Genomic DNA, 27,501 nt, shown 5'->3' with positions numbered 1-27,501 from the left:
TTCCGTAGATCCTTGTAGCAGTAGTCGCTGACAGGTGTATTCTTCTCGCCTCGTTGCTGCATCACGACACCACCAACGTCGGTACCATTGGCGTCGACATGGAGGATGAAGGGCTTATCTGACGAGGTGAGAGTGGAATTAGAAGAGGGCAAAGGAGCACGATTATTATCCTGAAAGCATTTGGGAAGATCATTAAGGATTTCGGAATTAGAAAGCGCTGACTCCTTGTCAGTGCTTTCGGGAGGAGAAGCTGGGATGGTCTCACTGTGGATGTAGGGTTCTGTGAAGGTGGAATAGTTAGTTAGGACAGTGGGAGGAGTACCATTATATTGCTTCAGGAGGTTGACGTGGCACAGCTGGGTCTTCCGCCGCCTATCTGGAGTCTCTATTACGTAGTTGTTATTATTCCTGCACTCTTTGACGCAGTAGGGTCCTGAAAACCTGTTTTGTAAAGGTGAACCTGGGATAGGGAAATAGGCAAGGACGAAGTCTCCCGGCTTGAATTTTCTTACTTTGCTGGTCTGGTCGTAATGAGTCTTCATTCTCACCTGGGCTTTCAATAGATTATCATGGGCAAAGCGGTGGACTCTCTCTAGAATGTGTTGAAGGTTTTGAAGAAACTGGGGCACATTCTGATGCTCACTGAAGGTGGCATCTCTGAGAGAGTCTTTGAAAGCCTTAAGGGGAGTACGGCACTTACGGCCGTAGAGCATCTCATAAGGAGATACTCCTAGGGACTCATTGGGGAGACTTCTGAAAATACACATTATAAGGTCAATCTGCTTATCCCAATCCTTCGAGGTTTCACTACAAAACTTTTTCAAGAGTGCTTTGATGGTTTGATGACTACGTTCAAGAGAACCCTGTGAAGCAGGATGATAGGGGCTGGACAATACCTGTTTGATGTTGAACTCCTCCAGTGTCCTTTTGAAGAGATCACTGGTGAAGTTGGTACCACAGTCGCTCTGAATCTCCCTGGGAAATCCGTATTGAGTGAAGATCTTCAATAGATGTTTTATAATCGTAGCAGCCGTGATGTTCTTCACTGGAACTGCTATGGGAAATCTGGTGGTAGGACACAGGATGGTTAGGATGTAGGCGTTACCTGAACTGGTCCGAGGTAAAGGACCAACACAGTCTATTATGAGTCTGTGGAAAGGTTCCGCAGGCACCTGTATGGGAATCAGTGGTGCTCTGGGAATGGAGACGTTCGGTTTGCCTGCCATCTGACATGTATGACACTGTTTTACGTACTGTTTGACGTTATTTACCATACCTGGCCAGTAGTAGTCTTGACGAATCCCATGGTAAGTCTTGTTGAAGCCGTAGTGGGAGAATGCTCCGTGGGCCAGGTGTAGAATAGTGGGCCGCAGGCTGGTGGGAATCACAAGTTGTTCGATGTTGGCCCAATCGTCCTCCTCCTTCAGTTTACTGGGTCTATATTTGCGGTAGAGCAAGTCGTTCTCTAGGAAGAACCCAGGAATACTGTCGGGTTGAGTCTCAGCCTGGAAAAACAATGGTGTTAAAGTAAGATCTTCCCTCTGCAACTTACGGAACTCCAACTTGGTCAGATGCGGGGGTAGTTTCTGAGGGTCTTGAGGGACAGCGGTAGCAGTAGAGTCAGCTGTTTGTGGACGTGCGGCTTGTGCACGGGTGGTCACGAGAACCGGAGGAGAAACTTCATCACTCTCTTGAACCTCTGCTGGAACATACTCTAGAATAGGGTTTATTGGCACAGAGTTACACACCTGGGGTTTGTCCATGACGATCAGGTTGGTCGGTTGCAGGTCTTCTGCCAAGTCGTTGCCTAGGAGAAGTTGCACTCCAGGCATGGGAAAAGGCTTTTCCCTGACGGCGACTTGGACTTCCCCGTTCACGTAGGGACAATCCAGGTGGACTCTGGCGAGAGGGTATGGAGTGGTAGCAGTGAGGTCAGTGATGAAGACGGTTTCTCCGGTGTAGACGATGTTGGGCACAGCCGACTTCAAGATGATCGATTGTAGAGCCGCTGTGTCCCTCAAGATCTTCAATTTGAAACGTCCCTCCGGATTTGAACCGTTGGCAGAGACAGTTCCAGTATACAGGTGGTTACTGAAAAGAGAAAGATCATTAACATCAACACCAACATTCATCACAGGCTTACCGGACTTAGGAGGAGTTGGTTTGGGTCTTTGTTGGTCAGTGGTTCCCTTGTATTGAGACTTACCACACTTGTCTATGGTATGTCCATAGAGTCTACAATACTTGCAGTACAGTTGTGAACCAGCTTGATCGGGGCTCACCTTCTCGTAACTGTACCACGACTTCTTACTGGAGGATGGTTCGGGTGTCAGCCGGTGGATGAGGCTGTAAGTGTCAGCCGACTTAGCACACTTCAGGTAGTCGGTTTCTTCTTTATCTGCTAAGTAGAGGCGGACAGGAGGCGGCACACGTCTCAAGAATTCTTCAACAAGCATCAGGTTGACGAGTTCTGTAAAAGTAGAGACATGTGCTGCTTCCAGCCATTTCATGAAATACCTCCGTTTCGTGTTAGCAAACTCGAGGAAGGTAGTGGTACTTGCCTTCAGGTGGTCACGGAATTTCCTTCTATAACTTTCAGTAGAGAGGAGGTAGGCGTCCAACACTGCTTGTTTCAGAGTGTGGTAGTCATTCTCAGACGCCAAAGTACTGAGTGTGACTGCAGCTCTACCTGTAAGATGGACTCTGAGAAGTGTGGCCCATTGGTCGATAGGCCAACTGAGTTGATTAGCAAGAGTTTCAAAGGTGGTGAAAAACACATCAACTTCTGCTTCTACAAAGGATGGCATTAACTTACTTGCATGTGATATATTAAAACTGACGGGAAGATTGGCAGTAGCTTGCTGGCGTTGAGTGAAGTGTGAAGTTTCCAAGGCGATTTCACGTTGACGACACTCTAGAGCCAGAGTCGCTTGTTGCTTGTCATGTTCGCGTTGTAACTCTAACTCGCGTTGTTTGGTTTCGAGCTGTAAGCGTTCCCGCTCCTGGAGTGTTTCAAGCTGTACTCGCTCACGTTCATGGAGCAAGGCGACCTCACGTTCGTGGAGGGCGAGTCCACGTTCGTGTTCTTCTCTCCTCAAGGCGGCCTCGCGTTCTCTGAGGGTGATTTCTCGTTCTTGTTCTTCTCTCCTCAAGGCAGCTTCGCGTTCTTGTCCGTCTCTTCTTATGGCAGCTGCTTCCCTTTGCTGCTCACGCTCAATCTTGGCCAGCTCTAGTTTAAGTTTCATCGTTGCCAAGTCAGTTTTCTCTGCAATATAGTAAGTTTTATGAGTTTCAGAGTCTATCTTACCTTGCTCTAAATAGTAATCCAGCAACAGGTTGTGTAGGTCATTTTTGTTGGCTTGGTAGGGAACTTCTAGTTGATACTCGTGTGCAAGAGTTTGTAATTCAGTCTTCTTGGCACGACTTAAAGTCCCTATTTCACCTGCTGGATTTGTACGGAAAGCTTGGAGACGAAACATGGTGAAATTAGCAAATAAAGGTACACGAATATTCAATAGTGAATGTCAGAAACAGGACAACGTGGCAACTGGTACCTATCCTGTGAGATCTTTAACAATTAAAGTTAAGTAAAAGATGTTAAATGATTAAATTAAATCAAGGGCACAGGAAATCTTGTACCCGGTACTCATGTAAGAGGATAAGGGCAAGAAAATCCTACTAACAAATGAAACAAAGTTTCGAAAACAAATGAAACAGTTAAATGCTTCAAAAGTAAAATTGGTAGTCCAAGGATGTAGGCATACCTTGCCAAGTCTCTATAGGACATAAAGCAAGTTTTTCCTACTGAATTTAATATGATACTTACAGAATTAGCGAACTTTTGTGCTCTGAAAAGTAAGCTAATTCCCTACCGTTGTATGTATCATCATCTCTGACTGACGTGTAGGGGTGCGAGGTGTCAACTGGTGACGAGAACTGCTGCTGAGGTCCCAATTTAGCAACTAATGTTCGAGCTAGAGGAACTATGGCCCTCTTTGTCCTCCTACAGTCAGATTGCAGAAGATTGGGTACTCTTGACCCGGGGCAGACCACAGTACCAGGGTACCAATATGATGATCTGTCAGAAATGAGAAATATTCAAGGGACAAAGATGGTAAACACGAGTAATAACACGGAGGGAGAGATGACCAATTAAGAGTATGACTGCGGCCTACAGTCACCACGTAATCCAAAGTTGTCTCACCTTCACCACCTTCACTATATGTTACTCTCGTAATGCACAATACACCGCACCTTATAAAAAATGAAATTGAATATGAAAAATAGTAAAGCTACGTTAACAAAGTTAAATACGCTTACCATAAATTACCACTTGGCACCAGTACCTGAGTGAAGCTCTCCCGGACAGGCCCCCATATAACTTGTGACGGTAACGCGTTGGTGTTCGGCTGTTTAAGGCTAGGGGTATGGCCTCGTCACATAGTTATAAAAAATAATAGAAAAACTGGAACTTCGTCTGTGGTAAGGTAAGGAGAAGACACACAAAACACAAGTAAACTTTAACAATGAAATTTTAATTACGTTAAATAAATTAAAACATGAAAAAATGGACAAACAAATTCTTATAATAAAATCAATCAATCAAAATAGTAAGAATGATTAAATGACACAATGAAAAGTTACGTTAAGATAAAATAACAAGAAGTGCAACACAAAATAAAGGGAAGGTGCTGGAATATTGGCTTCAAGCTACCACCTCTCTCAGTACACGCTAACGTCTAGCCGGGAGGAGTGGTAACCACGAAAGCACTGAACATTCTGAGGTCTGAGGTCGTGGCGACCCCAGACATCAAGTAGTATGGGGGGGCGAGTGCAGGTGCAGCCAGACCGGCGACCAATCAGCGGAGCCGGTAGCGATCAACAGGTAGTTTGGCGGTTTGAGTCTGAACAGGTGTCTCTGGCTGCAACGTTTTGCGCTCTGGCAAACCTTGCTGGTGTTGTTGTCGTTGTTGGACATTTCTTCCATAGTAGTATTATATAATTTCAACGACGTAATTATGGAGGGAAGAGCAGGCTCAATCTCTTGAAGGAGATTATCGTCACAATATATATATATATATATATATATATATATATATATATATATATATATATATGTCGTACCTAATAGCCAGAACGCACTTCTCAGCCTACTATTCAAGGCCCGATTTGCCTAATAAGCCAAGTTTTCATGAATTAATGTTTTTTCGTCTACCTAACCTACCTAACCTAACCTAACCTAGCTTTTTTTGGCTACCTAACCTAACCTTACCTATAAATATAGGTTAGGTTAGGTTAGGTAGGGTTGGTTAGGTTCGGTCATATATCTACGTTAATTTTAACTCCAATAAAAAAAAATTGACCTCATACATAGAGAAAAGGGTTGCTTTATCATTTCATAAGAAAAAAATTATAGTAAATATATTAATTCGGGAAAACTTGGCTTATTAGGCAAATCGGGCCTTGAATAGTAGGCTGAGAAGTGAGTTCTGGCTACTAGGTACGACATATATATATATATATATATATATATATATATATATATATATATATATATATATATATATATATATATATATATATATATATATATGTGTCGTACCTAGTAGCCAGAACTCACTTTTTGGCCTACTATTCAAGGCCCGATTTGCCTAATAAGTCAAGTTTTCCTGAATTAATATATTTTTTCTAATTTTTTTCCTTTGAAATGATAAAGCTACCTATTTCATTATGTATGAGGTCAAGTTTTTTTTTATTGGAGTTAAAATTAACGTAGATATATGACCGAACCTAACCAACCCTACCTAACCTAACCTAACCTATCTTTATAGGTTAGGTTTGGTTAGGTAGCCGAAAAAGTTAGGTTAGGTAGATTAGGTAGTCGAAAAACAATTAATTCATGAAAACTTGGCTTATTGGGCAAATCGGGCCTTGCATAGTAGGCTGAGAAGTGCGTTCTGGCTACTAGGTACGACATATATATATTTATATATATATATATATATGTCGTACCTAGTAGCCAGAACGCACTTTTTGGACTACTATGCAAGGCCCAATTTGCCTAATAAGATAAGTTTTCCTGAATTAATATATTTCCTCAAATTTTTTTCTTATGAAATGATAAAGCTACCCATTTCATTATGTATGAGGTAAATTTTTTTTTATTGGAGTTAAAATTAACGTAGATATATGACCGAACCTAACCAACCCTACCTAACCTAACCTAACCTATCTCTATAGGTTAGGTTAGGTTAGGTAGCCGAAAAAGTTAGGTTAGGTTAGGTTAGGTAGGTTAGGTAGTCGAAAAACAATTAATTCATGAAAACTTGGCTTATTAGGCAAATCGGGCCTTGCATAGTAGGCTGAGAAGTGAGTTCTGGCTACTAGGTACGACATATATATATATATATTCCTATTATATATAGGAATATATATATATATATTTTATATATATATATTTTATATATATATATATATATATATATATATATATATATATATATATATATATATATATATATATATATATATATATGTCGTACCTAGTAGCCAGAACTCACTTCTCAGCCTACTATGCAAGGCCCGATTTGCCTAATAAGCCAAGTTTTCTTGAATTAATATATTTTCTCTAATTTTTTTCTTATGAAATGATAAAGCTACCCATTTCATTATGTATGAGGTCAATTGTTTTTTATTGAAGATAAAATTAAAGTAGATATATGACCGAACCTAACCAACCCTACCTAACCTAACCTAACCGATCTTTATAGGTTAGGTTAGGTTAGGTAGCCGAAAAAGTTAGGTTGGGTTAGGTTAGGTAGGTTAGGTAGTCGAAAAACAATTAATTCATGAAAACTTGGCTTATTAGGCAAATCGGGCCTTGCATAGTTGGCTGAGAAGTGAGTTCTGGCTACTAGGTACGACATATATATATATATATATATATATATATATATATATATATATATATATATATATATATATATATATATTCCTGACCCGCAAGGAATTGCAAATGGTCTCGTAAATAAATGGGCGGAAGCTGCCAAACTTAGTTCATTACCCGCTGTAACGAGAGTCGTTAGATTGTTGGAAAGATCTAAGAAAGGATTTTATACTTACAGCAAGTAATAGTGGTGATGTCACTTGTACAGGTATTACCAGAGAAGAACTAATAACGGCGATTAAAGTTGGGAAATCTACCGCCCCTGGGGAGGATGGAGTAACTCCCAGTAAATAACTCCAGAGTAACTCTGGAGTAATTCAGTTACAGATAGACAAAATTAACATCAGTAATAAAAATGATGGAAAGTTTCTTGGCCTATTCCTAGACAAGAGACTCAACTTCAGCACCCACATTCAACACATAACTAGGAAAGTCTCTAAGACAGTTGGTATACTCTCTAAAATAAGATATTATGTTCCTAACTCTACTCTCATCTCACTATATTATGCATTAATCTACCCCTATCTTAATTATGGTATCTGTGCATGGGGGTCTACCACTGCAAACCACCTTAAGCCCATCATCACCCAGCAAAAATCTGCTATCAGAATAATAACTAACTCTGCTTTCAGACAACACTCAGCTCCCTTGTTTAAATCCCTAAATTTGCTAAATATTAACTCCCTCCACACATTCTCTTGTGTCAACTACATTTACAAAACCCTGTTCTTAAATGCAAATCATGCTCTGAAACTCTCCCTGGACAGATGTAATAGGACCCATTATCACCACACCAGAAATGAATATCTCTTTGATATCCCCAGGGTCAAACTTAGTCTGTGTAAACACTCTATGCAAATTAAGGGACCTAGTCTATGGAACTCACTCCCTAGTGAATTGAAAAGCTGTCAAACTTTTGCCTTATTTAAAAGCAAAACCAAAAAGTACCTAGTTTATCTTAGTTTTCTACACTGAGCTTTAAATTTGCTCTGTACCTAGTGTTACCCAATCTCCTAATTGTTATGTATTTAACCCAAACAACCTTATCATTGTGTTCATTGCTGTCTTCTTTTATGTGCTAGCCATATGCTGTATTGTGCCTACCAATTTTTGTCAACTACCATTCACGCTGTCATTGCAATCAATCTTAGCTACCTATGTGCTTTAATATACCTACAATTTTCTCTCGTCTTTTTTTTCCTTGCCTTGTAACTGTTATCATTTTTTATAAATTTTGCAAGTATTTACCTACTTAAAATTTTCTTAGATTAAGGACCTGCCCGAAACGCTGCGCGTACTAGTGGCTTTACAAGATTGTAATTACCATATTATGTATCCTCACAATCCCAATGTACCTTCTTCTATATGCATAAATAAATAAATAAATAAATAAATAAATATATATATATATATATATATATATATATATATATATATATATATATATATATATATATATATATATATATATATATATATATATATATGTATATGTATATATATATATATATATATATATATATATATATATATATATATATATATATATATATATATATATATATATATATATATATATATATATATGCTACCAAAATATACTAATGCTATGCTACCAAAATATACTAATATATATATATATATATATATATATATATATATATATATATATATATATATATATATATATATATATTTATATATATATATATATATATATATATATATATATATATATAAATATATATATATTCCTGTAGGCATATATTATTAAGTATGACCGAAAAAGTAAGATTAATAATTCTAACACGAATTTTCTCTATCTTTCTTACGTCTCTTTTCACTGTTGATGGTAATTCAAAGATCAATTCTCCAAAATTCATTTTTATTTCTAGTCTGACGTGACACTTGAGCGCGTTTCGTAAAACTTATTACATTTTCAAAGACTTTAGTTTACAAACACACAACTGAAACTGAATAGAGCTTACACATCTTCGAGTTTATATCTACATTTGGGTGAGGTGGATGAGGTGAAAACAAACTTTCAACAATGGGTATTGAATGGGTATTAAATTCAAACACAAGACAGAACACGAAACAATGGGTATTAAATTCAAACACAAGACAGAACACGAAACAATAGGTATTGAATGGAAGTAATTGTAGAAAGCCTATTGGTCCATATTTCTTGATGCTTCTATATTGGAAGCTCCACTCTCTCCTGCCTATTTATACCCATCACTCGATCTGTAAAATGACCTTCTGAAGATGTATTTAATATACGAAAGTACTTAAGGAAATTCCTGTTTCATTTTTCCTCCGTGGTCTGACATTGTCACATTCTTAATCACGTGTTTATTTTCGTGATATACACACATATATATATATATATATATATATATATATATATATATATATATATATATATATATATATATATATATATAATATATATATATATATATATATATATATATATATATATATATATATATATATATATATATATTATTAAATATGACCGAAAAAGTAAGATTAATAATTCTAACACGAATTTTCTCAATCTTTCGTACATTACGCTTCACTGTTGGAGGTAAATCAAAAATCACTTCTCCAAAATTCATTTTTATTTCTAGTCTGACGCGACACGGGCGCGTTTCGTAAAACTTATTACATTTTCAAAGACTTCACAAATACACAACTGATTAGAACTTGCGTTTCCCTGATTTTATATCTACATTTGAGTGAGGTGGGAAGGGTGATGTGGCATTACATTTGAGTGAGGTGGGAAGGGTGATGTGGCATTAACACAAGACAGAACACTAGGGGATATTAATAGGGTGTTAAAAGTATCAACACAAGACAGAACAGAAACAATGGGTATTGAATAGAAGTGTTTGTAGAAAGCCTATTGGTCCATATTTCTTGATGCTTCTATATTGGAGCGGAGTCTTGAGGTGGGTAGAATATAGTTGTGCAATAATTGGCTGTTGATTGCTGGTGTTGACTTCTTGATGTGTAGTGCCTCGCAAACGTCAAGCCGCCTGCTATCGCTGTATCTATCGATGATTTCTGTGTTGTTTACTAGGATTTCTCTGGCGATGGTTTGGTTATGGGAAGAGATTATATGTTCCTTAATGGAGCCCTGTTGTTTATGCATCGTTAAACGCCTAGAAAGAGATGTTGTTGTCTTGCCTATATACTGGGTTTTTTGGAGCTTACAGTCCCCAAGTGGGCATTTGAAGGCATAGACGACGTTAGTCTCTTTTAAAGCGTTCTGTTTTGTGTCTGGAGAGTTTCTCATGAGTAGGCTGGCCGTTTTTCTGGTTTTATAGTAAATCGTCAGTTGTATCCTCTGATTTTTGTCTGTAGGGATAACGTTTCTATTAACAATATCTTTCAGGACCCTTTCCTCTGTTTTATGAGCTGTGGAAAAGAAGTTCCTGTAAAATAGTCTAATAGGGGGTATAGGTGTTGTGTTAGTTGTCTCTTCGGAGGTTGCATGGCTTTTCACTTTCCTTCTTATGATGTCTTCGATGAAACCATTGGAGAAGCCGTTATTGACTAGGACCTGCCTTACCCTACAGAGTTCTTCGTCGACTTGCTTCCATTCTGAGCTGTGGCTGAGAGCACGGTCGACGTATGCGTTAACAACACTCCTCTTGTACCTGTCAGGGCAGTCGCTGTTGGCATTTAGGCACATTCCTATGTTTGTTTCCTTTGTGTAGACTGCAGTGTGGAAACCTCCGCCCTTTTCCATGACTGTTACATCTAGAAAAGGCAGCTTCCCATCCTTTTCCGTCTCGTAAGTGAAACGCAGCACGGAACTCTGCTCAAATGCCTCCTTCAGCTCCTGCAGATGTCTGACATCAGGTACCTGTGTAAAAATGTCGTCAACATACCTGCAGTATATGGCCGGTTTCAAGTTCATGTCGACTAAGACTTTTTGCTCGATGGTACCCATGTAGAAGTTTGCAAACAGGACACCTAGGGGAGAACCCATGGCGACCCCATCTACTTGCTTATACATGTGCCCATCCGGGCTCAAGAAGGGTGCCTCTTTAGTACAAGCTTGGAGTAGTTTCCTCAGAATACTTTCTGGCATGTCAAGAGGAGTACAGGCTGGATCACGATACACTCTGTCGGCTATCATTCCGATTGTCTCGTCCACAGGTACGGTCATACTCTCTGACCAAACTAAGTTCCAAAGGGTAACGAAGGACACTACAGCCGAATTAAAAGCAAAGGTCAACAAACTGATCGAAACTGTGAACGCCAAGAAATCCGGACTCCACCTGCCAAAGATCATTGGGGAATATAAACCTGGATATGCGTATGGAAATGTCAAGACGCACAAGCCTGGAAACCCACTTCGGCCAATCATTAGCCAGATACCCACACCCACGTACAGACTGGCGAAGCGACTCAACGGCCTGCTGACTCCTTATGTTCCTTGCGCCTTCAGCCTGAAGTCTCCAAAGGAATTTGTGGACTTACTGCGGGGCGCACGGGCCACAGGGATAAGAGCCTCGTTGGACGTAGAATCGCTGTTTACCAACGTACCTGTGGACGAGACAATCGGAATGATAGCCGACAGAGTGTATCGTGATCCAGCCTGTACTCCTCTTGACATGCCAGAAAGTATTCTGAGGAAACTACTCCAAGCTTGTACTAAAGAGGCACCCTTCTTGAGCCCGGATGGGCACATGTATAAGCAAGTAGATGGGGTCGCCATGGGTTCCCCCCCTAGGTGTCCTGTTACATATGAAAAAGTCAACACCAGCAATCAACAGCTAATTAATGCACAACTATATTCTACCCACTTCAAGACTCCAAACCAATATAGAAGCAGCAGGAGGATGTATGGGCCAATAGCCCCTCTGCAGTTACTTCCATTCTTATGCTCTCATATCCAATTAATACTCACAGATTCGTGTTCTGTCTTGTATTTGTCACAAGTTTGTTCACCTCATCTAAAACTATTGCACCATATCACCTCAACCTAATGCGAGAATAAATATGACGGATTTGCTGACTCTGTTAAGTGTTTTCAGTTTACAATTGAGTGTGTAAACTAAAGTCTTCGAAAATGTAATAAGTTATTACGAAACGCGTTCAAACGTTGCGTCACACGAGAAATAAAAATGAATTTTGGAGAATTGATTTTTCAATTACCATCAGGAGTAAAAAGAAACATAAGAAATATTGAGAAAATTCGTGTTAGAATTATTAATCTTACTTTTTTCAGTCATATTAACAACATTATATATATAATATATATATATATATATATATATATATATATATATATATATATATATATATATATATATATATATATATATATATATTGGTGTATACTGGCAGCAGGTTTTCTTTCAAACATGTTTCATTGAATATGACCGCATATTCTGTATTTATTATTTTCTGGTTTAGGGCTTCTATCCCTCTAACTATTTTCTTAGCATCAGGGCTTAATTGAAATAGGAGTTCTCCAAAACTCATTTTCGTACTTTTTAGGTGAAGAAAAGAAGTGATTTACTATAGAGTGTATTACACTTATTTGTATAATTTTCACGACGTTTCGAACCTCCATGGTTCATTTTCAAGTGAACAGATCTTACAATACTAGTTGATTTTATACCCGCATTAGGTCAGGTGATAATACAATGAAGGTGAAAACATGGGGGATACATAAGGGATAAACATAGGGGCTGCAGAAGGCTTATTGGCCCATACGAGGCATCTCCTATCTAAACACAAAGATTAATCCAGTGTAATTGGCCTGTTATGTTGGACATTGTCTTCTGTGTTGGCATCGATATGTTCTTGTCTTGTCCTTACTCTCATGGTGGGTAGAGTAAATAGTTCCGTGATTTGGGTGTTCATGGTAGGTCGCTCTATTCTTATGTGAATTTGGCAATTCACATAAGAATAGAGAAGAATTCACACAAATTTTTGCCAATTTTCTGAAACGAAACATCCCGGTTCAACCGCAGATAATTAATGGCTTACAGAGGTATCAGAATGACATTCGTTCTGTAGCACGTAAGAAAACTCCATTGTACAAAAAGAAGAATATTCTAACTTCTAGACGTGGCGGGGCAATATTGGCGGCTCTGCTACCTTTGGCTGTATCGTTAATTTCCTCTCTAATAAGGTAATTACGTAAATAAGTAACGAGAGAAAAATGGTGAAAGAATATTGTCTGGTACCACGAAAAAACAAGAACACACCATCCCCTCTTAATGTGGTGGGTCTGCCCTCCCCCAGCGGTGATGGTAGTGAAAGTAAGTCCTTCTCTTTAAAAAACGAAAGTAATTCAAGTAATAATGTTGGTGGTAGCTGTAACCAGCCCACCTGTGACTCTGGCGATGGTGATGAGGGAGTGGGGGAAGTGGACACTCCCCCCATCACCCGACTCAACAGCTCGTGGGCGGTGTTGCCACGGCAGCTTCTGTGATCCTTATAACTCCTCCAAACGGGCGGGGCTGATCAGACAATCATTAAATGTCATTGAGCCTGCCGCCGACACCCGGGCGCCGCTCTTCAAAAAAAAAAAAGCGGCCCGGCCAGTGCGACCATCGTCTTTAAAAAAAAAAAAAAAGGGAACATTCCATTCTACCAGCCGAAATGCGGCTAATTGTTGCTGGGCACACTCCTCATAAAGCCACCATCACGACCCAAAATCCAAGTCTGGACAACTTAATAAATGTGAATTTTAAAATTGAGGAAATTCCACATGTCAAAACATTATTGAACATGTTCGAGCAAAACAGGCAACAGGTGATATGGGATAGCCGTGGAAATTTATTAAAGCCTGTGCAAAATTTAAGTATTTTAGATATAATTAAAACTTAGTCTTTACTAAAGGACAATTTAGGGCAACTGACAAGGAGGATGTAAGGATTTTGCTGAAGGTGGCTGGCATAGACCCGACCTTCATACGTAATTATCGCGCCAGATCACAGTTAAAAGGGGGGAGGGGTATCCATAGGAGACCCCATTGGGAGCCGTATTGAAGACCTATATGAAGCACATCTTAAACGCCACCATATTCAGTTGTGTATCCGCCATGGAGCAAGCTTCTAGAGCCACTCCACCTGCAGAAGACAAATCTCCCCCATTAAAGAAGTTGGTTGCTACACAGCGGTACTACAAGTATGTCGAACACAAATGTAGATTGATATATGCATTGTGGGATTGTTATGACCGTCTTGTGTTGAGTGCCCCTCCAGAACGGGTTTTTAAGTCATTTGGAGAAACGGTGAAACGTTATGAAGAATATTCATCCCAGGAAATCCAGACGGAGATATGGGAAATGGAAAATTTAACCTTCCAACATCGAGACCAGATTACAGCCTTCGAGTCTGGGCAGAGTGTCTATGGGCTTTTAAGGTGAGGAAGGCGGCCTCTACCCCACACCCCTACATTCCTCTCCCTCCAAGTGGGGACACAGGTGTATTTAAAGGTCCCCCACCGTCGCTGCTGGTCACTATAGTTGTCCTCGACACGCTCCTCACAGCCGCCCTTCGCCATGTCATCATCCATCAAGACAATAAACGACGACATCACCGACACCCACGCCTTTGGGGTCAGTGATGTAATAGTCTATGACCTGCCCGCCGCCGTTGTGCATCCCTATGGACTGGCAAGTGTAATATGGAAGTCTTATAACTCTGGAACGTGTTGGTCTGACTAATGTCAACAGGACCACAATACGTTATCGGTCTACCCCAGGGGACATTGAAGTGAAGATAGCCCCTTACCCCACCGACGGTCAAGATATTGTGGAAGAGCCAGTTCTCTTCTTCCGCCCCACCATAGTGGCGCTAATTTCTGCATTCGGTGCAGGAGCACCCTTCGAGTCCAACCCTATAGCTCAGGAGCAAGTACAGTCTTCTGCCGACACCCACTACATCACCAATGTCACCCTGGATACTGCCAAAAACAGACTGTTTTGGCTCAAAACTGCCTTAACAAAAGTGGGCAATCTAATGGTGAGAACCCCCACCATGTTTCGACTGGTGGTGCCCCATGGCTTAGGGGCTTCCCGTGATGGTATGGACAACTGGCACAAGGACATCGAACTCATGCTGATCTCACATCATCACGAACTGAGCAAGCATAACAAAGAGCTTGTAATCCTCAAACGTCCCAATGCTGTTACCCCATCAATGGTACCCCTCCCAATCAATGATCCCAGAGGAGAGGGTGATAGTAAAACTATCACCCAAGACGCTGTGGTGGGGGAGGGTGCCACCACCCCAGGAAGCTCTTCTCGTTCTACACCACCACCTACCCCCAGGAAGAACAGACAACTACAAGAGTACTCATCCAGCTCCACCTCCACCCACAACATCTACCGCAGCCAAACGCCGGATCGAAACCACTATCGACTTCGACCCCCACACAAATCATCGTATCGACACCATCCTCGATGGAGAGTCACAGGAAATATTCCTGTTATCCTCCCCACCGAAAAAACAACGAAAGCTGTAATCATCCTCCCAGAAAAGAAGAGGTGGCAGCACCACCACCAACAGTAACAGCAGCAGCGACGACAGCAGCAGCAGTACCGCCATCTACAGAAGCTCCAGCGGTGGTGACAGCGGTAGCAGCAGCAGCAGCACCAACAACGGTGGCAGTGGCGTCAGCGGTACCAACAGCTCCAGCAGCGGTGGCAGCAGCAGCAGCAGCAGCGGCAGCAGCACCAACAGCAGCTGTTCTATATATGTAATTTGTTGTGGGAATAATTCCCCTGTTGTAGTTCTTTAAAACAAATATTTCCTTTGTAGTTTAATAAAATAAAATATAAGTAATGTTGTTTTATTTCCCCATCATACAAAAACCCCTCTCCCATATATCCCCCAATCAGTACGTAAGTGAACAATGGCCGAGGAACATTACATATATCTTACTAGTCTCGACCAAGAAGATATATACAACAACACAAGCTCAGCATTTACAAACACCATCCCTACACTACATTTAAACCCTTCCATTAAACATGAAGTGGCTTTAGTCAACATACTCCTACCCAGGCGAATTAATGCTATCATCAAGGATGAGGGGGAGTCTGGCATAGATGTCTATGCTACTTTTGAATGTGGAACTCTTTCTAAAAGCCCAGAACACCTTATTTACACCTTCCTCCCCTAAACCAACATATTATCCAGAAACATCACATTTATCATGGGTGAGCTTAGCCGGCAAATAATCACCAACATGACACTAAGTTTCAGGAGTGATTTTAAAATATACTTCACAGAAAGAGAACCAATTCTCACCTATGACCAATCTTTAGAACGGGTATTACTAGCTTCAACTCTTAACAATGAAGGTACTGGCTCGTTATATTCTCTCAGCCTTCAATTTAAACACAGAATAGCTAATGTACTTGGTTTTGACAGCCGTCGCAAATACACCATTTATCGGGCAAAAACAGATGACATTACAACAGCCTCCAAGGTCGTGGCCTCATTCCCCCAGACAATGACGGAGGTTGTGACTATTTACTCATTTATAGTGACGTCATCGAGCCGGAACGATACGGGGGGGGGGGCCAGATTGTAAATATCTTTGATGCAATCAATTATCATGACTCATATTCTAGAGGGGCTCATCCCCTAGTGTACAAGACATTAAATACTAACACGTTGGAGAAAGTAAGTATTAAAATAACAGATCAGTTTGGGCGAATGGTTAGTTTTGAAGATGGGAGGTCGGTTATGGCAGTCTTGCATATCCGCCCTAAAGTATAGCAATATAATCTATATAAATATAAATATATATAGAAGTGTTTACCCACGACTTCGGTTATTATAAGAAGAGGTGTCGGAATGTGTGTACCATTCCACCCACCTTCTCAGAAGGAATTCGGAGAGATCTTCTCTCCTCTCTCTAGGAGACATGGGATGAGAGGGGGAGCGATGAATAACATACGCACATTCCAAGCGCCTTATCTCAGATCTGGTGGTGGTTTTTTTGGAACCTTGGCTGGCTTGGCTCCACGGGCCATACCATTTTTCATGAAAGCTGTAACACCGAGTGCTATCGATTTTGGGAAAAATGTTCTTGGTGATTTAACCAGTGGTAGACGGGATGTAAAGAGCGCTCTGAGAACTCACGGTATTGATGCTCTTAAGACTGTGGGGAAGAAATTGGTAATAGACGGGAAAATTAAAAGACTAGGAGAATAAAAAATAAAAATAAAAAATGTAAACGAGGTCTTGGGTATGAAAATGATGTATTTTCACTAGAGTAAGAAGTCATACTTCACCTTTCGGAGGGGATCATGGCGGAGGCTAGTGGAGCTGGGGTGAAAATACCACTAGAATATTATAGCGCCAGTATTATTGACCAATTTCCTAGAAGTAACAGAATACGTAATGTGGAAAGTTCAATTGCCTCTACGCAGCAAATAGACATTCTACCTGTCAACCTCCCCATTAATCAACGTTTGCGGGATAGTTACTTAGAATTCCGCATCCCTGGAACCAGGGCGCCTTCTTAGATCTAGCTAATATTGTTATAGATTTTAAGGTATCTTTAACGAAAGATAACGATACCACAAAATTGGAAGAGGATGACTATGTGGAATTTTTGAATGGATTGTCAAATACCATGTTTAAAGGTGTTCAGGTGTTTTTAGGAGAGCAGGTAGTTGAAACAAATTCTAATTTTAATTATTGGTCGTTTATTAAATTAATTACCTCCATGCCTCCATCTAAAATGTCTTCCTTGGGGAGAATTGGAGCCTTTCGTAGGGACTGGAGTGATGATGGTGTATTCCCTAACGAATTTACTAATACATTTTTTACTGGAGCAACTGCCAAGGATAAAAAATTTATGTCTGATTTAAAAGGTAAAGGTTTGTCAATGTGTTTTCCCCTAGTATTGGACGTAACAACCCTAGACCAGTACATATTAGATAATATAGATGTGCGTCTAAGATTGGAGCTCTCCCCACATGCTTGGGTGCTAAATACAAGTGTGGTCGATGGCTCTAAGTATCGCTTGCATATGGATTATGCTAAGTTGTGGGTAACACGGGTGTTCCCCTACCCAAGTGCCTACCTAGTCTTAAACAGCTCACTGTTAGCATCCCCTGACCCCATAAGCTATACTTTCAATATAACCATTTCTAAAACATATGTCCTAGCGGGGAATCAAACTAGTCTCTTAATTGATCAGCCTTGGGCGCAAGTAATTCCTCACAAGATATTCATGGTAATTGTACCAATGAATTATTTCGCTGGCCTTCACCAAGGTAATGGATTATATTTTGAAAATGCAAAGCTGAAAAATATTGCTATGTATTTGAACAATAATGCAATTTACCGAATTGGCGGTGATTTCGACAACCATTATTCCCGCCTTTATTACGAAACTTTGAAGACATTAGTGTTAGAGCGTGATTCACTACTAGGCTATGACACTTTTAATAAGGGGAGATCTATATTCACCTTTGACTTAACCACCATTCAAACAAAAGATTCCCTCGCTGTGGAGAAATCTGGCAACTTGCGTATGGAGCTTGAGTTTGGTGGTGGTGTTACATATAACAGACTGGTTTTACTGTATGGGGAAACGACCGGGGTACTATCGATCGACGGGCAGAAAACTGTTCTATGTGACGTGCGAGCTTAAAAACACAATGAATTGTTATGATATAAATATTAATTTAAAAAATAATCTAGGGATCGAGTGCTCAATACATACTGCATTTTCCAGCGTTACTTTAAAATTAAATGATAAACGAATCCTCGCTTATGCGAGACGATATTTTCCTATGAAACATCATTGTGTTTGGATATTTTGTAGTGTAGGGGGTTGGTTCTTATAGGAGGTGTAGAGAATATTTTTGTTAGCTAGGCAACCTACCTAACAAGGGGGATTACCCCTATATAAAAACCCCTCTTACCCCACAACCTCCCCAGAAGACCTCCAACCTCCTCATCCTACAAATGGAAGGTGTCTCTCCAAAAACACCTACAGGGAAGATTGAAGTCCTTGAAGGGCCTGGTTAGTATTACCCTCACTTTCTGGTAAAGATTTATTTTTATTTTTTCCCCACAATAAAAAGTTTGTACATCCTCTATTTTACCTCTTTTTTCAGTACAATTCTTGGGACCCGTCCACATTTGTAGAGTAGTAATTCTACGTGGGGGGTCTGCCCCAAACAGAAGCTGTTACGTAGCCTAATTGATGACGCCTGCTGTAGAGGACACAAGGTCGCTCCTGCAGGGGGAGAGGTATGTACTAGCTGTTCTTAGAGGAAATAGAATACTTTTCAAATAAAAGATATAATCCTATAAAAACCTTTAATCACTATAAATTATTTCCCTCATCTCTTTCCAGAACACTTCTGATGCGGGGGAGAAAGAACTCAACCAAAAGGCAACCACCCAACTCACCCCACACCCCCAAGAGAGGAGGGAGGGGGTCAAGACCTCCCCCCCACTCACCACAGATGGGGAGACGTCAGAATTCTACTCAGATGAGGATGGGGAGGTGGAGGGGAGTGAGGAATCCATAACTACAATTATTAACTATCATAATTAACTTCTTATACATCATTTGTGATTTTTACCTAATAAAGCATTAATAAATTCTTTGATTTTTTTAACCACTAGGGAGATTTATAATTTAATACTCCTTAAATACTCTTATATAAGACCCACACGACCCCACTGGGTGTGGAACTTTGTTACGGTAAAGTCAAGGTCATTAGGTGCGAGGAAGGGTACGGGCGACCACTCCTACTGAGAGGAACCTTTTTTACACCTACCCCATAGAGGAATGAGGGGGGCGTAACTGGCACTCACCTGTGTGTGTTTATTATACAAATAAATTCATTTTTACTTAAATATACTGTCATACTTTACTGTATAAATGAACATGATCATAGAGGTACATAATAGATACCTATCTTCACTGTTTTTCGACTGCTACCACTCACACCTCGGATGACCTAATATGGAGTGGCTCTATGTGGCACTCCGCTTCTAATTTTCTTATCTGATTGCCTTACATAGGTGGCTCTATGTGGCACCAAATTATCTACTCACATTCTATCCTTCCTTCATTTCTCAACATGTCAATATTTCAAATGTTCCAAGTGTGTAGCACATGATTTAAATTTTGAAATTAAATATATTCCTTACACATTTATTAATCGGCAATTTTGTTACATTACACAAACGACAAGGTTGAAGCCTCAGAGTTGAGAAGGCAGCCTTAGGAATAAAAACGAGAAAACTGTCAAGATTCTTAAAATCATTTTTCCCTAACTTCACAAGACAGCCAAATCAGGTATATTCCGAGAGGTGGGCGACTTGGAGAAGGTCGGACGCCTCATATACTTGCCATTGAGAGACTTCCCGAGGAGTGTCGACTCCCTGGTCAGATCCGGTCGCCACCTGCTGGTTGATGCCGACATCAACTTCAGGAGTCTGATGGCCCAAGACGTCTCGCGAACAGGTTATCTATTATTACCTGCTGCACATTCTCAACGTGATATATATCTATTCATTTATTATGAGTTTTTATTTATATATGGTTAGAGATATTGGAAAAAAATCATATGTGGCTAGTATGTGAATGACTGGACATGCTTGTCAAACATATTTAGATCAATTTAATTGTCTAAATCTCAAGCTATGGGGACAACGAATAGAAAATAGTTATTCCTGTCAACTGTATAACTGGAAAACCAAATTTCTTTAATACCTTTTCCTTCAGGTCGGTGTGACTTCTATCTCTCCAGAGAAAAATTTCTTGGCTTTCCCCTGGTCATGATAGTTAACAAGTACAGTCCTCTAGCGAGAGTGCTCTTCAAGAGGTAGGAAGCATTTGTTGATAACAAGATCCAAAGAAAATGAGTCGCAATACGTGGCTGAAGATAGGATGAACAAATCACACACCAGAAGATGGAGAAACGACGACGTTTCGGTCCGTTCTGGACCATTAACAAGTCGTGGGTGAACCGAAACGTCGTCGTTTCTCCATCTTATGATGTGTGATTTGGTCATCAAATTTCAAAGACATATATACATATATATATTTGATTGAATATGACTTCATTGCTGGCGTTGTTGATCATATAGTGTAAGTTCTCTATTCTTCATTGATATTTGTGTCAGTATTAAGAATAATAATCATATTACCAAAATTTATGGTAAAGAAACACTAGTAATTATTCAAGGATTCATTTTCTACAATGTTTCGTTCCCCTCTGGAACATCTTTAGGAAAAAATTAAAGGATGATGAACAAATTTTGGTTAAATATACAAGTGAAAGAGTCGACGGAGTGTAGGGTGATGTGATGGGGCAATGAAACATAGACTAAAGGGGGATAGGGCCTATTAAAAAAAGAGGAGAGCAGGTTCAAACATAATTGTCTAAATTTAAATATAAAAAATATAAATTTAAATCTAAATTTAAATCCCCTCTTGCTCTAAATGTCACAGTGAAAACTGAACTAAATAAAGTCCATCTTTGGCTAATTGCTAACAAACTCACCCATAACATTGACATACTTTCTATGTTTTGTTTGGTAATAAATCCTCAAATCAAATTAATCAAAGAATAAACAATATCCAAATCTATATAAATAAAATAGCAATGTTCGTTTGTGCATAACCGCTAATCTCCAAAAGTTGTTCACCGATTGCTTTGAAATTTTCACACAACGTTCCATTCGCATCTGAACAGGTTTTTATATACATACTATATAGATGTCACGTTTGCGATGGTAAAAAAAACATGCTTTTTCTGAAAAACTGTGTTTTAATGTGTTTTTCTTGTGAGGGAAATCTTTGAAACCTCTTAACCGATTGCTTTGATATTTTCACACAACATTGCATTCGAATAATTCGCGTTTTTATATATCAACTATATACATGCCTCACCTGTGACACGAAAAAACATCCTTTTTTTTCAAACAGGGCCGTCTGTTGGACGTAAGAGCAACACACATTATAATCTCCAAAAGTTCTTCACCGATTGCTTTGAAATTTTGACACAACGTTGCATTCGAATAGGCGTGTTTTTTTATATACCTACTATATAGATACCCTGCCTGTGACAGGTAAAAACGTTCTCTTTTAGAAAAACAGTGCCATCTGTTGCACGTAATTGGAACAAACGCTATACTAAATATGTTACGATTCTATTTCAATGTTTCTGATTCCATTGATAAATTGAATTTTCATAGCTTTTCATATATTTTCATTTTGATTTAATTATTGTGTGTGAATTGAGTTGGAATTGAGCTGTGTTGTTTACAAATCATTTGGGAAGGCATCAGACGAGGGAGTGGGGAATTGTGAGGATGACGAGGGAATAGAAGTGAGAGATGGTGTGGAGGACAAGGTGACAAGGGTAATGATAATAATGACAAAGGGGAGGTTATGGTGGGGAAGGATGAAGGGATAGGGGAGTTTGGGATGGTGGGGATGAGGGGATGGGGAATGGATAATGGTGGGGAGGACAAGGGGACCAGAGAGAGTGGGGCATGTGGGAAGGAAGAGGGGATAGTGAGTGAGGAATGGTGGGGAGGATGAGGGGATGGGTGAGGAGGGGAATGGTGCCGAGGACTGGGGGACAGGGAAGGTTGCTGTGGCTCAGCAACACACATGCGTTGCTGAGCCACAGCAATGCATGTGTGTAAGCCATTACACATATGCATAATGTGCTGTAAAATGTGCATAAGCCATTATGCGTTTCGTAATGACCTATTACATTTTCAAAGACTTAATTTACACACACAATTTATCGTAGTTATACACTATTGGGTGAGGTGATATGGTACAAACGTTTTGGGTGAGGTGAACAAACTTGTGACAAACACAAGACAGAATACAAAACAATGGGTATAACTGGGATATGAGAACATAAGAATAGAAGTAACTGCAGAAGGCCTATTGGCCCATACTTCCTCTTGCTGCTTCCGTATTGGTTTGGGGTCTTGAAGTGAGTAGAATATAGTTGTGCATTAATTGGCTGTTGATTGCTGATGTTAACTTTTTGATGTGTATTGCCTCGCTGATGTCGAGCAGCCTGCTATCGCTGTACCTATCGATGATTTCTGTGTTGTTTGTTAAGATTTCTCTGGTGATGGTCTGGTTGTGAGAAAAGATTAAATGTTCCTTGATGGAGCCCTATTGTTTATGCATTGTTAATCGCCTGGAAAGAGACGTTGTTATCTAGCCTATATACTGAGTTTTGGGGGGCTAACAGTCTCCAAGTGGGCATTTTAAGGCATAAACGAAGTTGGTTTCTTTCAAAGCGTTCTGCTTGGTGTCTGGGGAGTTTTTCATGAATAGATTAGCAGTTTTTTTAGTTTTATAGAAAATTATCAGTTGCATTTTCTGATTTTTGTCTGTAGGGATAACGTTCCTATCAACAATATCTTTCAGGACCCTTTAATCCGTTTTATGAGCACTCGAAAAGAAGTTCCTGTAAAACAGTCTAATAGAGGGTACAAGTATTGTGTTGGCTGACTCTTCAGAGGTTGCATGGCGCTTTACCTTTCTTTTTATGATATCTCAACAAAACCGTTAGAGAAACCGTTGTTGACCAGGACCTGCCTTGCCTTACACAGTTCTTCACTTGCTTCCTTCCTGAGCTGTGCCTGGGCAGTCACTATTGCCATTGAGGCATATTCCTATGTTTGTTTCCTTAGTGTAGACTGCAGTGTGGAAGCTTCCACTCCTTTCCGCGACTGTTACATCCAGAAAGGGCAGCTTCCCATTATTCTCTAATTCGAAAGTAAACTCAACACAGAATTCTGCTCAAATGCCTCCTTCAGCTGCTGCAGACATCTGGCATCTGGTACCTTCATAAAAATGTCATCAACATACCTGCAATATATGGTGTGTTTCACAACTAAGACCCTCTGCTCGACGGTACCCATGTAGAATTCGCAAACAAGACACCTATTGGAGAACCCATAGTGACCCCATCTACTTTTTTATACATATACCCATCGGGGATCAAGAAGGGTGCCTCGTTAGTGCAGGCTTGGAGTAGATTCTGTATGCTTTCTGGTTGTCAAGAGGAGTGCATGCCAGGTCACGATTCACTTTGTCCGCTGTCATCCCGATTATTTCATCCACAGGTACGTGTGTAAATAGTGACTCCACATCCAACGAGGCTCTTATCCCCTTGGGAGACTTCAGGCTGAAAGCACAAGATACATAAGGAGTCAGCAACCCATTGAGTTGCTTAGCCAGTCTGTATGTGGGTGTTGGTATCTGGCTGATGATTGGCCAAAGACGAGAAGTGCTTTCTGGCTACTAGGTACGACATATGTATATTATATATATATAAATATATATATATATATATATATATATATATATATATATATATATATAAATATATATATATATATATATATATATATATATATATATATATATATATATATATATATATATATATATATATATGTTGTACTAAGTAGCCAGAATGCAGTACTCGGCCGAGTATGCAAGGCCTGATTTGCCTAATAAGCCAAGTTTTCCTGAATTTATATATTTTTCTATTTTTTCTCATATGAAATCATAAAGCTATCTATTTCATTATGTATGCATTAATTTGTTTGAATTTGAGTTAAAACTAACGTAAATATATGACCGAACCTAACCAACCCTACCTAACCTAACCTAACCTCTCTTTACCTAACCTCAACTAACTCAACATAGTCAATAATTTATTTTCTTTTCATAATATAATAATAATTCAAATAGTTGAGGTTAGGTTAAGAGAGGTTAGGTTAGGTTAGGTAGGGTTGGTTAGGTTCGGTCATTTATTTACGTTAGTTTTAACTCAAATTCAAACAAATTAATGCATACATAATGAAATAGATAGCTTTATGATTTCATATGAGAAAAAATAGAAAAATATATAAATTCAGGAAAACTTGGCTTATTAGGCAAATCAGGCCTTGCATACTCGGCCGAGTACTGCATTCTGGCTACTTAGTACAACATATATATATATATATATATATATATATATATATATATATATATAATATATATATATATAATATATATATATATATATTCTAGCTGTACCCGGCCATGCATTGCCGAGCAACAACAACCTTTCCCCGTCTCCCAGCCCTCCCAACGATTTCCCCCTCCCCCCTGTCCACTCGTCCTCCCTACCATTCCTCACTCCCCCATCCCCTCGTCCTCCTCACCATTCACCCCCTTCACTGTCCCTATGTCCTCCTCACTATCCTACACTCTAGCATCTTCTCGTCCTCCTAACCATTCCCCACCCCACCTAACTATCCCCTCATCCTTACCACCATTAACTCCTCCCCTGTCCCCTCATCCTACCCACCATCCCTCACTCCTGTTTCCCTCATCATCCCCACCATTCTCCACTCCCTCGTCCCGATGCATTCCCAAATGATCTGATGTTCCAATCACTGAAAAAAACTGTTAAAAACGAAATAAAAAAGGAAAATTATAAACTATACCCGCAAAATGAATGGTGTGGTAAACAACACAGCTCAATTCCAATGCAATGTTACACCAAATAATTAAACAAAAAATAAATAAATACAAATCTATGAAAATTAAATTTATCAATGCGATCGAAATCATTGAAATGGAATCGTAACATTTATTATAGCATGTGTTGCTCCTACGTGCATCAGATAACACAGATAAAAAAAAGACATGTTTTTACCTGTCACAGGTGTGGCAGCTACATCGTAGAAGTATAAATACACGCTCGTATTCGAATGGAACGTTGTGTCAAAATTTCAAAGTAATCGATGAAGAACTTTTGGAGATTAGCGATTTTGAACAAATGAACATTTCCATTTTATTTATATATATATAAATATATAATATAGTAGTATATATATATTAGTATATTTTGATAGCAGTCTTTCTTGTAAACATATGTTGTTGAATATGGCCGAAAGAATTAATTAATGATTCTAACACGAATCTTCTCAATATTTCTTATGTTTTCCTTCACTGTCGAGAGTAATTGAAAAATTAACTCTCCAAAGTTGATTTTCACATTTTATTTCTGGTCTGATGCCTAGAAGAATTTTGCAACAGACTTCTTACATTTTCAAAGACAATTTACATACTCTGTTTCATGCTTATATTCGTTTTTGGGTGAGGTGATTTGACACAAATGTTTTTGGATGAGGTGACAACACGAATCAATGGGTAAAGGCAATTTTACATACTCAGAACATGAATCAATGGGTACATTGCGTATTTTCTCTTCTTGCCTCTGTGTTGGTTTGGGGTCTTGAAGTGGGTAGAATGTAATTGTGTGTTAAATGGTTGTTGATTGCTGGTGTTGACGTTTTCGTTTGTAGGGCCTCGCTGATGTCGAGTCTCCTGTTGTCGCTGTATCTATCGATAATTTCTGTGTTGTTTGTTAAGATTTCTCTGGTGATGGTCTGGTTGTGTGATTAGAATATATGCTCCTTGATGGAGCCCTGTTTTTGGTGCATTGTTAATCGCTTAGAAGAGACGTTGTTGTCTTGCCTATATACTGAGATCTTTGGGGCTGACAGTCCCCAAGTGGACATGTGAAGGCATAAACGATCTTGGTTTCTGTCAAGGAGTTCTGTTTGGTGTCTGGAAAGTTCTTCATAAGTAGGTTGGCCGTTTTCTTCTTTTTGTAGTAAATTGTCAATTATACCTTCTGATTTTTGTCTGTAGGGATAACGTTCCTATTAATAACTTTCAGGACACTTTCGTTCATTTTATGAGCCGTCGAAAAGAAGTTTCTGAAAAACAGTCTGATAGGGGGAATAAATGTTGCGTTATTTGACTCTTCAGAGGTTACATGGCCTTTCACCGTTCTTCTAATGACGTCTTCAACATAACCGTTAGAGAAACCGTTGTTGACTAAGACCTGCCTTACCCTACAGAGTTCTTCGTCGACCTGCTTCCAACCAGAGCTGTGAGAGCCCCGTCAACGTAACGGTTGACAAATTTACACTCCGCTTGTACCTGACTGGGCAGTCATTATTGGCATTGAGGCACATTCCTATGTTCGTTTCCTTAGTGTTTACTGTAGTATGGAAGCCACCATTCCTTTCCGTGACTGTTACATCTAGAAAGGGCAGCTTACTATTACTCTCTTTATCTCATAAGTGAAACATAAAATCAAAGTTTGCTCGAATGCCTCCTTCAGCTGCTGCAAACGTCTGACATCAGGTAACTGCATAACAATGCCATCAACATACCTGCAGTATATGGCAGGTTTCAAGTCCATGTTATCTAAGACACTCTTCTCGATTATACCCATGTAGAAGTTCGCAAACTGGACACCTGGCGAAGAACCCATGGCAATCCTATCTACTTGTTTATACATGTGCCCATTTGGACTGAAAAAGGGTGCCTCTTTAGTGCAGGCTTGGAGTAACTTTCTCAGTATGCTCTCTGGTATGTCTAGAGGGATGCAAGCCGGATCACAATACACTCTGATCATCATCATCCTGATTGTTTCACCCACAGGCACGTTGGTGAACAGTGACTTCACGTCTAGAGAGGCT

The 27,501-nt window shown here is 39.6% G+C and overlaps 1 protein-coding gene across 1 annotated transcript in view; it reads left to right on the top strand.

Moving 5' to 3' along the window:
* The window catches only part of LOC123755117 (glutamate receptor-like), a 60,875-nt gene extending 40,347 nt beyond the window's left edge, over positions 1 to 20,528 (top strand). Inside the window, exon 6 of the mRNA XM_069332716.1 lies at positions 20,251 to 20,528. Within this exon, the coding sequence (XP_069188817.1) occupies positions 20,251 to 20,514 (264 nt within the window). The 3' untranslated portion in view covers positions 20,515 to 20,528. The remainder of the gene's footprint in view (positions 1 to 20,250) is intronic.
* Positions 20,529 to 27,501: the final 6,973 nt, after the last annotated feature.

The sequence above is a fragment of the Procambarus clarkii genome, chromosome 28, assembly GCF_040958095.1.
Source record: "Procambarus clarkii isolate CNS0578487 chromosome 28, FALCON_Pclarkii_2.0, whole genome shotgun sequence".
Lineage (NCBI taxonomy): Eukaryota > Metazoa > Arthropoda > Malacostraca > Decapoda > Cambaridae > Procambarus > Procambarus clarkii.
Note: the sequence above shows the minus strand (reverse complement) of the source record. Positions and strands in the feature narration are given on the sequence as shown.